This window comes from Moschus berezovskii, chromosome 7, assembly GCF_049115385.1.
Source record: "Moschus berezovskii isolate FMDL1 chromosome 7, NW_MosBer_1.0, whole genome shotgun sequence".
NCBI classification, from domain to species: Eukaryota; Metazoa; Chordata; class Mammalia; order Artiodactyla; family Moschidae; genus Moschus; species Moschus berezovskii.
This window is the reverse complement of record NC_142466.1, coordinates 83,872,731-83,889,764: the sequence shown is the minus strand read 5'-3', so window position 1 is coordinate 83,889,764 and position 17,034 is coordinate 83,872,731. Positions and strand designations below refer to the sequence as shown.

At 41.1% G+C, this 17,034-nt stretch overlaps 1 protein-coding gene across 2 annotated transcripts in view; it reads left to right on the top strand.

The window, feature by feature from the left end:
• The window catches only part of FRMD3 (FERM domain containing 3), a 334,605-nt gene extending 322,003 nt beyond the window's left edge, over positions 1–12,602 (top strand). Inside the window, exons 14-15 of one of the 2 annotated variants that reach the window (XM_055427347.2) lie at positions 7,175–7,633; positions 12,373–12,602. In XM_055427347.2, the coding sequence (XP_055283322.2) occupies positions 7,175–7,633; positions 12,373–12,386 (473 nt within the window). In that variant the 3' untranslated portion in view covers positions 12,387–12,602. Of the gene's footprint in view, positions 1–7,174; positions 11,565–12,372 lie in introns of those variants that run through there. The other variant, XM_055427346.2, reaches the window with a different exon arrangement.
• Positions 12,603–17,034: the final 4,432 nt, after the last annotated feature.

The following is a 17,034-nucleotide window of genomic DNA, read 5'->3' as shown; positions in this document are numbered from 1 at the left end:
TGGGAATACCAGACCACCTGACCTGCCTCTTGAGAAACCCGTAAGCAGGTCAGGAAGCAACAGTTAGAACTGGTCATGGAACAACAGACTGGTTCCAAATAGGAAAAGGAGTACGTTAAGGTTGTATATTGTCACCCTGCTTATTTAACTTATATGCAGAGTACATCATGAGGAACGCTGGGCTGGAAGAAGCACAAGCTAGAATCAAGATGGCCGGGAGATATATCAATAACCTCAGATATGCAGATGACACCATCCTTATGGCAGAAAGTGAAGAGGAACTAAAAAGCCTCTTGATGAAAGTGAAGGAGGAGAGTGAAAAGGTTGGCTTGAAGCTCAATATTCAGAAAACGAAGATCATGGCATCTGGTCCCATCACTTCATGGGAAATAGATGGGGAAACAGTGGAAACAGTGTCAGACTTTACTTTTTGGGCCTCCAAAATCACTGCGGATGCTGATTGCAGCCAGGAAATTAAAAGACGCTTACTCCTTGGAAGGAAAGTTATGACCAACCTACATAGCATATTAAAAAGCAGAGACATTACTTTGCCAACAAAGGTCCGTCTAGTCAAGGCTATGGTTTTTCCCGTGGTCATGTATGAATGTGAGAGTTGGACTGTGAAGAAGGCTGATTGCCGAAGAATTGATGCTTTTGAACTGTGGTGCTGGAGAAGACTCTTGAGAGTCCCTTGGACTGCAAGGAGATCCAACCAGTCCATTCTAAAGGAGATCAATCCTGGGTGTTCATTGGAAGGACTGATGCTGAAGCTGAAACTCCAATACTTTGGCCACCTCATGCGACGAGTTGACTCACTGGAAGAGAGTCTGATGCTGGGAGGGATTAGGGGTGGGAGGAGATGGGTACGACAGAAAATGAGATGGCTGGATGGCATCACCGACTCGATGGACATGAGTTTGAGTGAACTCCGGGAGTTGGTTATGGACAGGGAGGCCTTGCGTGCTGTGATTCACAGGGTCGCAGAGAGTCGGACACGACTGAGCAACTGAACATTTTTTGTGTTTTGTCCATGGTTGTTCCGAAGTTAGTTGTGATTTGGGTGTTTTTGTTAAGAAGAGGTGAGCTCCATATCCTTCTATTCTTCCATCATGTTGGTCAGTTTCTTGTTAGATTTTGATTTATGTAATTGGATGCACCAATGGTGGGCACATAAATATTTACAACTATTGTATCTTCTTAATGTATTGACTACTTTATCATTACCTTCTTGGTCTATCCCTACCATTTTTAGGTTACAGTCTACTTTGTCTGATATAAATATTGCTACTCCTGCTTTTTTTTTTTTTGGTTGCCATTTCCTTGAAATATCTTTTTCCATCCCTTTTCTCTCAGTCTATTTATCTTTATGGCTAAAGCAAGTCTCTTGTAAGCAGTATATCATTGGGTCTTGCTTTTTAATTTGCCATTGTATGTCTTTTGGTTGGATAATGCAATCCACTTATGTTTAAAGTAGTTATTGTGAAAAAGGGAGACTTACTATTGCCATTTTGTTAACTTATTGCCTGGCTGTTTTGTAAATTCATTGTTCCTTATTTCTTACCTTGCTATCTTTTTCTTATTTTGATGTTTTGTGGTATCAGTATGCTTTGACTTCTTTATCATGTTCCCTTTGTAATTACTGCAGGTTTTCCCCCGTGTGGTTACTGTGAAGCTTACATAAAAATATCTTAAAACTGTAACACTCTAGTTTAAGCTATAAAACAACTTAACTTCAATGTAGTTCCCAAGCTTCACAGTTTTACTTCTCCTCTTCCTCACATTTTAGCTTATTGACATTACAGTTTGCTTATTTATATAATATATAACTAATAAAAGATTAGTTATGGTTATTTTTACTACATTTGTTTTTTAACTTGTAAACTAGATTTGTAAGTGAATTATGCACCAGCATTACCATATTACACAATCTAACTTGGACTATATTCTACCATTACCAGTGAGTTTTACACTGCCATCTTATTTTTTATGATGGTCATTAGCATCCTGTTACTTCCACTCAACAGACTCCCTTTCGCATTTCTTGTAAAGCATATCTGCTGCAGCTGCTGCTGCTAAGTTGCTTCAGTCGTGTCCGACTCTGTGCGACCCCATAGACGGCAGCCCACCAGGCTCCCCCATCCCTGGGATTATCCAGGCAAGAACACTGGAGTGGGTTGCCATTTCCTTCTCCCATGCATGAAAGTGAAAAGTGAAAGTGAAGTCACTCAGTCGTGTCCGATTCTTCGCGACCCCATGGACTGCAGCCTACCAGGCTCCTCTGTCCATGGGATTTTCCAGGCAAGAGTACTGGAGTGGGTTGCCATTGCCTTCTCCAAAGCATATCTAGTGGTGATGAATTCCCTCAATTTTTGTTTGGGAAAGTTTCTGAAGAACAGCTTCATCAGGAGTAGTATTTTTGGTTCATAGTTTTTTTCTTTCAATATTTTGAACATGTCAACCCATTCTCTTCTGGCCTGAAAAGTTTCTGTTGAAAAATCTGCCATCTTTTGGGAGCTCCCTTGTAATATCGTTTTATTCTTGTTGGTTTTAAAGTTCTTTTTCTTTGACTCTTGACAATTTATTTATAATATGTGTCAGTGTAGTGCTTTTCAGTTCAACCTTTTTAGGATCCCTTTGGTCTCTCTCTTGTATCTTGAGGTCTCCTTCTCTTCCCATGTTTGCTAAGTCTTGAATCATCAGTGCTTTAAATATATTTTCTGTCCTTTTCCTCCTCCCTTTCTGGAATTCCTGTAATATGAATACTGTTTCTTTTCATTGTGTCCCATAAGTCCTATAGGTTGGCTTCACTTTCATTTTTTTTTTTTTCAGTTGCTTCTCTGATAGGAAAACAATGGCCTATCTTCTGGGTTACTGATTCTTCTTTTGAAAATCTCTATTGATTTCAATTCAGTTATTTTTCAGCTGTAGGATTTCTGGGTTGTTTTTTTTTTAATGTTTTCTATTTCTTTGTTGAACTCATTTTGTTCATTCATTGCTTTCCCAATTTTGTTTAATTGTTGTGTATTCTTGTAATTCACAAAACTTCTTTAAGAGCATTATTCTGAATTCTTTGTTCACAGATTTCCATTTCTTTAGGGCTATTACTGCCTTTTTAGTTTCCTTTAGTGTTGTCATATTTACCTGATTTTTCATGATCCTTGATTCCTTACATTGGTATATGTGCATCTGAATAAGTGACCTCTTCTTCTAGACTTTGAAAATTCACTTTGGATTTATTAGTCAGCTCAGTTTGGGTTTCTGGTATCTTCTGGTAACATCCTTGGGCAAATGAGACCTGATATTAGAGTCTATTGTGGGGCTAGGCAACTGTTAAAGCTCTGAGGCTGTCTATGGTGGGGAAGGGGGGGCAGGGGTTACCACTGACTGATAACAGCTGGATAGAATTGCTGGCTTGGTTGCATGCCCAACTGAGGATGTACTATTGGTTCTGTTGTTGTCTGGATTCTCTGGTCAGGACTAGGGACTAAATTCAGTAGTAAATGGGCTATGGATTAACTCCCCTACCCTGGTAGGGTAGCAGAATGGGACCCAGTGCCTATATGACTCATTGTTTGGGGAATGTTGTAAGCAGGGCTGCTGGATGGGCTACACAGGTTTTTGTGCTCTGGTAAGGCTCCCTTGTCAGGTGGACTAAAGGCTATATTCAGCAATGAATGGGACTATGAATTAGTTTCCCTGACTAAGCTAATTTAGGCATAGTGGTAAAAGTAGCTCCAAGGCCACTAAAGCTATCTGTCATCATCAATCAAGTTGACCCAGGCCCTAAGTTCTACAGCCAAACCGGGCCACTTGCTTTGTTCTAAAAGTAATGAGCTTTGCCTACCTATTTCTCAGCTCCATTGTTGCTGGGTAATGCAGCTTCCAGGTATTCTTACCAGCCCTTCCTGTCAAATGGAGCTAATAACTCAGATCCTCCCTGGGCTGGACTGGGATGGCCCATTTTAGGTAACTTCCAAATTTCCCCAAACAGACGTTCTTGTTGGAAGGGGCTGGGATCCAGAATCCACAGTGGGTGGAGCTGTGACTCAGTTCTTCTGCCTGGATGTGAATAGACCAGACTCCAGGGCTCTCCTAACTCTCTTCTGAGGACTGAAATCAGGCAGTCCTGCACCCTACTGAGTTCCCCGGTCAGGTGCACCACCAACTTGGTTCTGCAGATGAGCAAAGCCACTGGTTGGGACTAGTACTTGGCTCTGCAGGTATGAATTTGGTCGGCCAAGATCTGAATGCTGACTGTTGGAAGTCCCTCCCCGCCCCCTTCTCCCTCATAGATTCCTAGTGGTTGAGCCCTACCGAGTCCCCAGTGATACTATGGGATGAAATCCACAATAAGGGCTCCTATAAAGGGACCCGCAATGCAGGGGAAGTAGCTGGATGTAACCCCAAGCTCTCTTTTCCTACTGGGGCAATCTCTCAGTTCGATGTTGTGCCAGCTTCAGGGAGAGGTAATGTGGTCAACATAGCTGTTCCACTTACCCTTCGAATGCAGGGTATCTTGGTCTCCGGTGCAGGAGGGTACTTCAGCCTCACTTCCATGTTTTAGGATTTTCTCCATTGGTGTCTCATTCATGAGTGGTTGTTTGTTGTTCTTGTGAGCTGGAGTGAAGTTCAGTTCAGTTCAGTTCAGTCGCTCAGTCATGTCCGACTCTCCACGACCCCATGAATCACAGCATGCCAGGCCTCCCTGTCCATCACCAACTCCCGGAGTTCACTCAAACTCATGTCCACAGAGTCAGTGATGCCATCCAGCCATCTCATTCTCGGTCGTCCCCTTCTCCTCCCGCCTAGGAACAACCAGTGTTGGCATCTTGGTGACATCATTTCCTGCACATCTTGAAGAGAGGGAAACCCTGAAATGTACCCATTAAAAGCAGGCTTGCATATGTCCGTGCTCAACAGCTCAGTTGTTAATCCCATGGAACCTGCCTGCCAGGCTCCTCTGTCCGTGGAATTTTCCAGGCAAAAATACTGGAGTGGTTGCCATTTCCTCCTCCAGGGGATCTTCCCAACCCAGGACTAAACCTGCACCTCATGTTATCTCCTGCATTGGCAAGTAGACTCTTCACCACTGCGCCACCTGGGAAGCCCAAAAGCAGGCTTACAGTTACCTAATGTACTTGGCTCCCAACTTAGTATTATACTGTAGATCCATCTTGGGAACATTTCTTTGATTCTTCTTTCCCCACTAAGAACCCAATACTCAAAATCAGAAGAGCTGGCCTTAGGCCTGATAGTAGGTAACTGGATTTCCCATCTATAATACGAAGGGTTGAGAAATACCTCTCCCCCAATAAATTTTAAGAAATAATATTCATACCTTTTGACCAAGTAATTTGCCTTTCAGACATCCATCAAATGAACTGAAACAAAAGGGGAGAAATGTAAACAAGAGGCTGTATATGTAACGATCTGTTCCATTGCTCAGTCGTGTCCGACTCTGCGACCCCCTGGACTGTAGCCTACCAGGCTTCTCCGTCCATGGGATTCTCCAGGCAAGAATACTGGAGTGGGTTACCGTTTCCTTCTCCAGGGGATCTTCCCGACCCAGGGATCGAACCCGGGTCTCCCTCATTGGAGGCAGACACTTTAACCTCTGAGCTACCAGGGAAGCTATGTAACGATAGCTCACGGAATTTTTTTTTCACGACTGCAACAGCAGTCTAAATGTTTTGTCATTCACTCAGTCGTGTCCAACTCTTTGCGACCCCAGGGACTGCAGCACGCCAGGTTTCCTTGTCCTTCACCATCTCCTGGAGCTTGATCAAACTCATGTCCACTGAGTTGGTAATGCCATCCAACCATCTCATCCTCTATCGTCCCCTTCTCCTCCTGCCTTCAGTTTTTCCCAGCATCAGGGTCTTTTCCAATGAGCCAGCTCTTCACATCAGGTAGCCAGAGTATTAGAGCTTCAGCATCAGTCCTTCAATGAATATTCAGGATTGATTTCCTTTAGGATGGACTGGTTTGAGCTCCTTGCACACCAAGGGACTCTCAAGAGTCTTCTCCAACACCACAGTTCAAAAGCATCAATTCTTCAGCACTCAGCTTTCTTTATGGCCCAGCTCTCACACCCATACATGACTATTGGAAAAAGCATAGCTTTGGCTTGATGGACATTTGTTGGCAAAGTAACATCTCTGCTTTTTAATATGCTGTCTAGGTTGGTCATTGCTTTTCTTCCAAGAACAAGTGTCTTAATTTCATGGCTGCAGTCACCATCTGCAGTGATTTTGGAGCCCAGAAAAATAAAGTCAGCCACTGTTTCCACTGTTTCCCCACCTATTTGCCATGAAGTGATGGGACTGGATGCCATGATCTTCATTTTCTGAATGTTGAGTTTTAAGCCAGCTTTTTCACTCTCTTCTTTCACCTTTATCAAGAGGCTCTTTAGTTTCTCTTCACTTACTGCCATAAGGGTGGTATCATCTGCATATCTGAGGTTATTGATATTTCTCCTGGCAATCTTGATTGTAACTATTATTATTGGGCAACTATTAACAGTTCACAGTAACTATTAATAGTTAACTATTCATATTAACTTATTAATCATATTAGGCAACTATTATTGTATTAACTAAACAGAATATTTGGCAACCATTATAAATACCAGTAGGAGTTTGTGTCAACATAGAAAATGTCTAAAGGAGCAAGATGTAAATTTGTTCATACAAATATGATTGCAATTACATGAAATGAGAAACCACAAAATTGTGCCTAAAATGAAGACAAAAAATACATAATAAAAGATGCTATTGGATAGTAGACTCTCTAGTTTTACTACAATACTGTAGTGGATGACAGTATTGACTTCCAAAAGACAATACTCAAAATTATAACAGTGATTTCTTGTCATTTTGTTCTTGCAAATATGACCAAAATTGGAGGCTCTTCAGACTATAATTACACATGTAAATGTTGTAAATATTGCCAACCATTTGAGGCATTTTGGTTATTTTTGGTTTAACATGTTGACCTTAAGAATTTATAGTATAGGATCTATTCCTAAAATGACTTTGTTAAAAGTCAGGATTCTACAGAACAATTTCTGGATTCCCTCTCATTTAGTAATTAGTTTGGGTTTGTTTCCATTACAGATCTTTGTGGAAAAAGAAAACCTGAAATTTAAAATTAAGAAAAATATGTCTCTTTACAGGTGTTCCATTGCCCAAAGAAGATATTTCTGCCCCCTTGATCTCCAGCTCACCAGTGAAGGAATCCCACGAGTATGAAGAGCCGTCAAGTGAAGAGGAAGATAAAATAAAAGAAGAACCCTTGACAATCTCTGAACTGGCATACAACCCAAGTGCCAGCCTACTTCCTACCCCGGTTGATGATGATGAGATTGACATGCTCTTTGACTGTCCATCTAGGCTGGAGTTGGAAAGAGAAGACACAGATTCATTCGAGGAACTAGAAGCAGATGAAAATGCCTTTTTAATGGCAGAAGAAGAGGAGATGAAGGAGGCTCACCAAGCTTTGTCATGGAGCTATGACATTCTGAGTGGCACTATTCGGGTGAACCCACTGGTCAAGAGTTTTTCCCGGCTCCTTGTGGTGGGCCTGGGCCTGCTGCTCTTTGTATTTCCCCTGCTCCTCCTCCTTTTGGAGTCAGGTATTGATCTCTCCTTCTTATGTGAAATCCGCCAGACGCCTGAGTTTGAGCAGTTTCACTATGAATACTACTGTCCTCTCAAGGAGTGGGTGGCTGGCAAAGTCAACCTCGTACTTTACATGTTGGGTTGCTCATAAAGCTCATTTCTCATATGACTAAGGGCTATATTCAATACTAGTGATTTGGTTTTTTCTTTTTTCCAGCAAATGCCTGGTTCTGAATGGTCATGGGACCATCAATAGGTGTTCTTACTCATAACTGATTATTCAGAGCTTTAAGTTAGCTTTCCATAATTCACTGCAAGTAAGTTTAAATCAAACACAGTTATTTTAGTTATAGGTCAGGAAGATGACCTCTAAATAACCAAAAATATGTTTATTTTTTATTATAGTACAGACATACTCTTTATCTATTATAATACACTGAGCTGAATTAGATTCTTTTTTTTAAATAGTTAGCACCATTACAAGCTATAAGGTTCAGAGTCAGAGTTTTAGTAAAAACCCAAGGGAAAGTTTTTTGAATATAATCCTTAGTGAGAACAATGTCCTCTAACCAATGCCTATACAACTAAATTTATGCTGGGCTTTTGTTTTTGTTTTTTTAAAAATATTTTTATGTGTTTAAAATATTTTGGTAAATTTTTAGCAAAAAAAAAAAAAAGGAGCTTCCTGGAGTTATTTAAGTGTACAGATTGTAAGACTAATGCACAGAGGATATGTCAGGAATTTTTAATGTCTTGGCACTGGTTTGTTTTTTAAAATATTTTTGGCTGAACAATCACATAATTGTTATTATCTGCATATGAGATAGAAAAATAGGTAGAAAAACACTGTAGAAAATAAGCTCCTGAAACGGATGATGGAACTGGAGGAAGTAGAAATTGAGAGCATCAAGAGGACACAGGGTGGTCCATTTTTCAAAATATTCGGACAAGATGACTTGTTACTTTCATTTGCATTCTGTCCATATATGTTGGCTGAGGCAATGGAATGTTTTTAAAAGAAAGTGAAATTTTTAAAGTAAAATAGTTAAAGGAGATGCTAGTTAGTTGTGTGTTATTGTACATTAACCCAAGAGTGGAAGCAAATGGGAACTGGACAAATGGCAAGTAGCAAAACGAGTTCTGATGAGACTGATAGGCAAGTGATGGTAGACAAATGGTCTATTTTATGAAAGTGATGGTGATGCAAGGTACTGGATGATATACAGAACAGTAAACTCGCTGTCCAAGTGGGCATGAATATTTCTAAGTGGATCTAAATAAAAGTGGAGAAATCTGAAGGCACATTTTTTGATCCCTCATGCCATTCATTGAGATTCTGTGGAAGAAACTTTAAAAGAATTCTATATGTGTGTGAAAGAGAGAGAAAAAGAGTCAGAAAGAATGTGAGGAGAATTATCTTGGCTTTTTGATAAATGCCCATGATCTTCCTCTGGGGCGGTCATTATACTCTTTCCCTTTCCTGGTTTCCTTAGGATCTTAACTCATTCATAATTGGGACTCTCATTAAGAAACTGGAGGGGACTCATTAGATAATATACCATTTCAGCTTGGATGAAGTAGTAAAGTGACCCCCTAACTAGATAGTAAGTGGGACAAATGCTCTCATACCTTCCTTCACACCACTGAATCTATGACAGAAAGAAAGGCTCTGAAGCCTTCCATGCAGAGTACATACCAATACTGTGAAAGAAGAGAGTAGAGTACAGAGCTTAGGGCACAGAACATAGTGATTTTTCCATAAAATGTAAATGAAGAATGGAATGTTTTCATGGGATGGGCTACCTATCATCTCTCCTAACTTCAGCTCTACCATTAGTACAATTTCCAAAATGGCCATTCCAGTCCTACTCATTCATGGAGCCCTGAGTGCGTTATTAGACATTTAATTTTGTAAATAAATTTTTTAAAGTCAGCTCATGAAGACTTCAGTTGAGCAACCTATACTATAATTTGCTATTCAGTTTATAGGGTGGTCTTTCTCATGTGCATTGAGTGACTGATTTTTCTTTTAAATACAGAATATTTGATACCTGAAATTTGATACCAATATAGAAATATATTTTCTGTGGGTTATTTTGAAAGTTTTCAAATGATCCCCTTTGAAATTGAAGTGGTTTCCCCCCTTGTTTATGACTTCAAGTCATATCTTCTGACATAAGGATGTGCCAGTATAGTCTGCAAAAAATTAGTTCCCTCTTCTAATCATGCTTAATCTCATTTTCTTTGAAGAACAAATCATCCAGCCCTCGCCTTTTTACATTAATATTAAATAACATTTTTAAATTATAGAATTAATATATTATGCATCATAAAACACTGAAAAATGCTGACAGAATAAACATCACACATAGTCTAGCCAAGTGGATTTATACTAAGGAGTAATGACTATATAATTTTAACATTTCCAGCTTACATCTCTTAGGCAAAAACTTCACTGTTGAATAGAAATATTTTTAAGTGAAGGATCTGACAGGATAAGGTCTGCTGAATTTAACAACAGCTACCAAAAGTAAAACTCGGATCCTGAAATGTCTTTTTGTCAGGACAGATCAGTCTTTTAGTAATACTCGCTTTTCTTAGAAAACAGTCACCAGTTGCCTGAATCAAAGAGGAGAAGACTGCTTCCAAAGATAGAAGATATATAATATAGTAAGATACAGAATTGAAAGTAAGTGTGTGAGTATATGTATATTCCATATTATTGGTATATATGTGTTTATATATGAATATGTGTATATATGTGTGTTTGTATACACACAACAGATATGCCCTTCGTACACAGATGTTTTTATTTATCCCCAGTTGAGGAATTTGTGACATGGTATTATTCATTTTCCCTCTCTGATAACATAGTGGATAAAGCCCACAGTCTCAAAGGTTTCAATTTTCCATGAAAACTACTGTGTGTACATTTGTGGTTTTATATACACACACACATATGGCAAATACATATACACACACAATCTTTAGTGCTAATGCAAGTTGGATATGAAAAAATTGTAGGTGAAGTACTGTGTATTTCTGTCTGTGCTTGGAACATATTGTAAAATGTTATGTATCTGGAACATATTTTGTGGTTTGTCTAATATAAAGACAACTCTGGGAAGAAGTCAAAATGATTGATTTCACTGAAAAACTAGAGATTTGGGGGCCACGTTATCTATGATTGGAGCCTTATCTTTGTACAGTGAAATTTGCATTTCTGTGTCAACATCCAGATTGTTTTATATGTTAATATGGTGGCAGGAATCCCTAATAAAAATACTCTGGGGAAAAAATGTTTCTGCAATCATTCAGTTTTATTCAAAGTAAAGTTGTATAAATAGCCTGTTGGAAACTACAGAAAGGTACCATCTGGTACCATGAAATGAGGTCACCCTTGAATGGTGATACTATGAAAAGAATGGCTAATGAATGGGATTAACACTTTGCAGAAGTCACCCATGCTAAAAGGCAAAATACTGAATGCACGGAAATGCATCCAAATATAGAAGACAGCTATAGTTAGTGGCCTCAAGATAGAAACAGAAAAGCACAGGAAAAAAACAGAAAAGGGGTTTTCTCCATGACAGGTAGGAGGGAGGACCTCAGAGTGCTAGCAGTATGTCCTTGCTTCCTGTGCCAAAGAGAGCTACGTCAGACTCGACTCAGCAAGACGTGCCATTAAACATCTATCAGTTCATAGGCCCTGGAAGAATTTTCCTATTCTACTCCTGTCTTCCCTCCATGCGTGGCCTAAAAGGCCCTCTTGCTTTGGTTTGGCACAAAGCTAATGATTTCACACCTGACAGTTAAATCAGAAGGTGTCAGTTACTCTGAATGGAATCAAAGGGACTCTCTTTACTACAAGAACACCATAGGTGTCCAGCTGAATTATACCCTAGCTGTGTGGCCTAGTGGGTTTTTTTTTTTCAGTTTTATCAAGCTATAATTGTCATATACCAGTATATTATTTTAGGTAGGTAATGATTTGTGTACATATTGCAAACTGATTACCACCATAAGTTTAATCACTGTCCATCACCTCACAGAGTTAATTTGTTTTCTTGTGATAGGAATGTTTCAGGTTGCTAACTCTCTTAGTAACTTGTAGATATACAATACAGAATCATAACTAGAATCACCAAGCTGTACATTACACCCCCAGGACTCATTTATAACTAGAAATTTGTACCTTTTGACCCCCTTCATCCATTTCACCCATCCAGGGATTAAGGGTAGGTGAAATCTGCCTAGTTCTTTCCTCAGCAGTCCTCAGGGGTCCGAGCACCAGAGCACAGGAAAGAAAAGGAATTTGGTGGTCAGTGTTCAGGTGTGAGATATCAGGAGTCAGTCCCGAATCCACCAGCTCTAGCCAGCACCTGTGTTTGCACTGTGGCTGCCAACTGGGAGGCTCATACAAAATAACCCCTGGCCACTTGTTCACTGAGCAGTCCAGGCTCCTAAGCCACCCTAACCTCTTGGGAGAAACCTTTTTCCTTATTCGTACATTCCTTGCTCAGCCAATCAAGGCAAAGATCTCCTAACTACAGTATAGCATGGAAGGAAAGCACTGGGGAGAAGCTTCCACTGGGGTGACCTCAGTCAGGATGGTTGTGGTTGATGAACTTGAGACTCTTGGGACCACCTTTCTCTACTGGGTGGAGATAATGTGCTAAACGACCCTGCTTACTTGTCCTCCTGCTTCTTCTCTCTCTTTCTCTTTCTCTTGGACCTGCTTTGGGGCTTCCAGTCTACCTGCAGTAAACAAACCCAGCGGGACCTGCCCGTGGTGAGCCCACCCAGGACTCAGCTCTCCACATTCCAGCCTTGGTCTGCAGCAGGGTGGGTAAGTTTGGTTAGCCCCACCCAGTGGGCTCAGCTGTCATCACTTCAGAGAAGATGAAAAAACCTCGCTTGGGCCTCAAATCCCAGCTGTGTTCTTCAATTCATCAATAAAGCTGATTTTAATCCTCTTCTGGCCATTGTGTATATTGTCTATGGAGAAGGGTGGGCGCTGGGGAGTGGTTCAGGGTCTCTGTCACCTCCAGTGTTGCAAGCATGGCAGGAACAGAAGAGTCCGCTACTGGCTGAACCTCAAACATCAGAGGATGTCTGCCACTGATATGGGCCCTGACAGCCGTTAGAGTTGGGTGAGAAAACTTGGGACATAAGACAGTATGTGCCCGACAAGCTCCGTTCCAAGAGCCTGTTAAGTCCAATTTGTTCATAAGTTCACAAAGTTAGCCTAGGTACCCAGCTAACACAATCAGCTACATAGTACTGTACTGTAAGAGGTTTATACATTCAGTTCAGTTCAGTCGCTCAGTCGTATCCGACTCTTTGTGACCCCATGAATCACAGCACGCCAGGCCTCCCTGTCCATCACCAACTCCCGGAATTCACTCAAACTCATGTCCATCAAGTCGGTGATGCCATCCAGCCATCTCATCCTCTGTCGTCCCCTTCTCCTCCTGCCCTCAATCCTTCCCAGCATCAGACTCTTTTCCAGTGAGTCAGATCATCGCATGAGGTGGCCAAAGTATTGGAGTTTCAGCTTTAGCATCAGTCCTTCCAATGAACACCCAGGAATGATATCCTTTAGGATAGACTTGGTTGGACCTCCTTGCAGTCCAAGGGACTCTCAAGAGTCTTCTCCAGCACCACAGTTCAAAAGCATCAATTCTTCGGTGATCAGCTTTCTTCACAGTCCAACTCTCACATCCATACATGACCACGGGAAAAACCATAGCCTTGACTAGACGGACCTCTGTTGGCAAAGTAATGTCTCTGCTTTTTAATATGCTGTCTAGATTGGTCATAACTTTCCTTCCAAGGAGTAAGCGTCTTTTAATTTCATGGCTGCAATCAGCATCCGCAGTGATTTTGGAGCCCAAAACAATAAAGTCTGACACTGTTTCCACTGTTACCCCATTTATTTCCCATGAAGTGATGGGACCAGTTGCCATGATATTTGTTTTCTGAACGTTGAGCTTCAAGCCAACTTTTTCACTCTCCTCTTTCACTTTCATCAAGAGGCTTTTTAGTTCCTCTTCACTTTCTGCCATAAGGGTGGTGTCATCTGCATATCTGAGGTTATTGATATTTCTCCCAGCAATCTTGATTCCAGCTCGTGCTTCTTCCAGCCCAGCGTTCCTCATGATGTACTCTGCATATAAGTTAAACAATCAGGGTGACAATATACAACCTTGACGTACTCATTTTCCTATTTGGAACCAGTTTGTTGTTCCATGTCCAGTTCTAACTGTTGCTTCCTGACCTGCACACAGGTTTCTCAAGAGGCAGGTCACGTGGTCTGGTATTCCCATTTCTTTCAGAATTTTCCACAGTTTATTGTGATCCACACAGTCAAAGGCTTTGGCATAGTCAATGAAGCAGAAATAGTTGTTTTTCTGGAACTCTCTTGCTTTCTCCATGATCCAGCGGATGTTGGCAATTTGATCTCTGGTGCCTCTGCCTTTTCTAAAACCTGCTTGAACTTCTGGGAGTTCACAGTTCACATATTGCTGAAGCCTGGCTTGGAGAATTTTGAGCATGACTTTACTAGCGTGTGAGATGAGTGCAACTGTGTGGTAGTTTGAGCATTCTTTGGCATTGCCTTTCTTTGGGATTAGAATGAAGACTGACCTTTTTCAGTCCTGTGGCCACTGCTGAGTTTTCCAAATTTGCTGGCATATTGAGTGCAGCACTTTTAAGATTTGAAATAGCTCAACTGGAATTCTATCACCTCCACTAGCCTTGTTCGTAGTGATGCTTTTTAAGGCCCATTTGACTTCACATTCCAAGAATGTCTGGCTCTAGGTCAGTGATCACATTATTGTGATTATCTTGGTCGGGAAGATCTTTTTTGTACAGTTCTTCTATGTATTCTTGCCACCTCATCTTAATATCTTCTGCTTCTGTTAGGTCCATACAATTTCTGTCCTTTATCGAGCCCATCTTTGCATGAAAGTTTCCCTTGGAATCTCTAATTTTCTTGAAGAGATCTCTTGTTTTTCCTATTCTGTTGTTTTCCTCTATTTCTTTATACATTAATAATACATTAAAAAAAACAAAAAATTAAGCAGACATTTTTAATCTAACAGTCCAGGACCTTGAAGAGTACAGTAGTACAGCACAACAGCTGGCACACAGGGGCTGGCATCAAGTGAACAGGCAAGAAGGGTTACTGACAGGAGGAGGGGGAGGAGGTGAGAGATGGTGGAGCTGAAGGACCATCAGCAATAGGAGGGCAAGCTGCAATTTCACTCACGCCTGATGTGGATGGAACAGATTCTGGTTCCTTGCTGGATTCAATTCTGCCTGTCCTCTTGAATAAACAATCCAGTGATGTCTGGCTAGTAGCTCTGTTTTACTCATCATAGATGGCACAGTCGTGCTGGATTGCATTCTGAACGGCTGCTGCAGCCTTCATGTACCATTCTAAGTTCAGGTTCTGTACCTTAAAAACTAACAATACCTTCTCAAATAAAATCCCCTTGCCATCTCCTGCATCATGAACCTCTTCAGTTCTTCAGTTATTTCTTCTTCTTGTCTCTCTTTGTCCTTTCTCTGGGCCTCCAATTCCTGGTGCTTCTTGCCAGTACCAGCTACATCACCACTGCTTTTATGCTTGCTTCCAAACATCCTGGACTTTATATAAAGATACTGTACTCTGTAAAGCACACAAAAGTACAACCACTTTAAAGGATGCATGCATACGACAATATACACCAGACACATGAACTAACTTACATGACTGGATATGGAAATGTGCGTTCGCATTTTTGAAAGTTTGCAACTTGAAGGGGACTTACTGTATGTGGTGGACTTCCTGCATTAGTAAAGAACAGGAGGTTTCTTGGAACCACACACCCCTCTTCTTTATCTGTAGCTGATGCTGACCTCAAAAATCTCTGGAACGAGAACCAAATCCATTTTTCCTGATTGTAAAGGAAAACTCTTAGTATTTTAAATAGGATACAGCATATGCTTTGTATGGTTACCAAGTATTAAAATCTGTCTTGCAAATTACAGCAGCTCCTCCAGTTAATATGGTTCATCTTGATCTCCCCATCCACAAGAACTATGATTTTGATCATCCCAAGGGTTTTGAGCTTTCCAAGGAGACTACACTTTAAAGGAGAGAACATACTAACAAACCAACATTGGTTTCCACTTTGCTTGGCAGTTATAGTCTTCGTAGTAAGTTAAAAACACAGCATCCTGGTTTAGGGGTCAGTCTCCCGTTACTTCCGTGGTGTGAATCAGCTCCCTTCCATGCTCAGTCAGCTTCAGTGTCCTGGAAACCCTGGGTTGCTGACTCTGCAGAGTTGCAAACCAGACCCTCAACAGTGGTGGCCACAGAGAGGTACTGCTCCCTGGTTCTAAGGGTTTCTATTTATTGTCCAAACCAGGACTCTTTGAGAGTGAAAGGGGGTGTTTTTAAAGAATATGTCATAGCAATGGGTATTAACTAGGACCTTTTCAGATGTTCTATCTTAGGGTTTGACCTCATAAGCTAGAATGCCCTCTTTCAACAATTCTTCCAGCTTGTTTCCTCTTAAATATGGATAAGGCGAAACAGGGAAGGATTATTGCCCTGTAGTCATAGATCTCCTACTTGTATCAAGAATCAGATTAAAAATCATGGGTTTCAGTGTGGGACTAAATGACACAGAAGATTATTTTAAAAGAGGTTTCTGGCATTGAATATTTAGTGCTTCAGTTCAGTTCAGTCGCTCAGTCATGTCCGACTCTCCGCGACCCCAAGAATCACAGCACGCCAGGCCTCCCTGTCCATCACCAACTCCCGGAGTTCACTCAAACTCATGTCCACAGAGTCGGTGATGCCATCCAGCCATCTCATTCTCGGTCGTCCCCTTCTCCTCCCGCCCCCAACCTTTCCCAGCATCAGAGTCTTTTCATTCGTAATGATGAATTTCTTATTTAATGTGAAACAGGCAGAAAGTGAAAACAATCTCAAGGTTGCTTTTACCTGTGTAGTCATGAATTTGACACTTCCGATCAGCACATACAAGTGATGATGATCAGCTTAACTGTGAGCAACTGAGTCACACTAAGTACACTTAAGACAGTTATGCCAAAACCAACTTGCTCATTTATAACAAGAGCTGTCAGTCATCCTGACACGTGTTTGATGCTAGATGCTCCATGCATGACCTTCCTAAAACATAAGCTGGAATGTGAACCAAACACTATTAAGTCCAAGGAATCACAGCGAGAAAGCTGCCTCTTAGGGAAGTCTGCCCAACAGACATACCTGCCTCAGAAGGGCTGGGGATTATACACATCTTACTCAAAATCTCCCATTTTTGGAAATTTCTAGTGGTAGAGGCTGGCAAGAGATCTCCAAAACCATTTCTTCTTTATGCTGTGCATAGAATTAGACTAC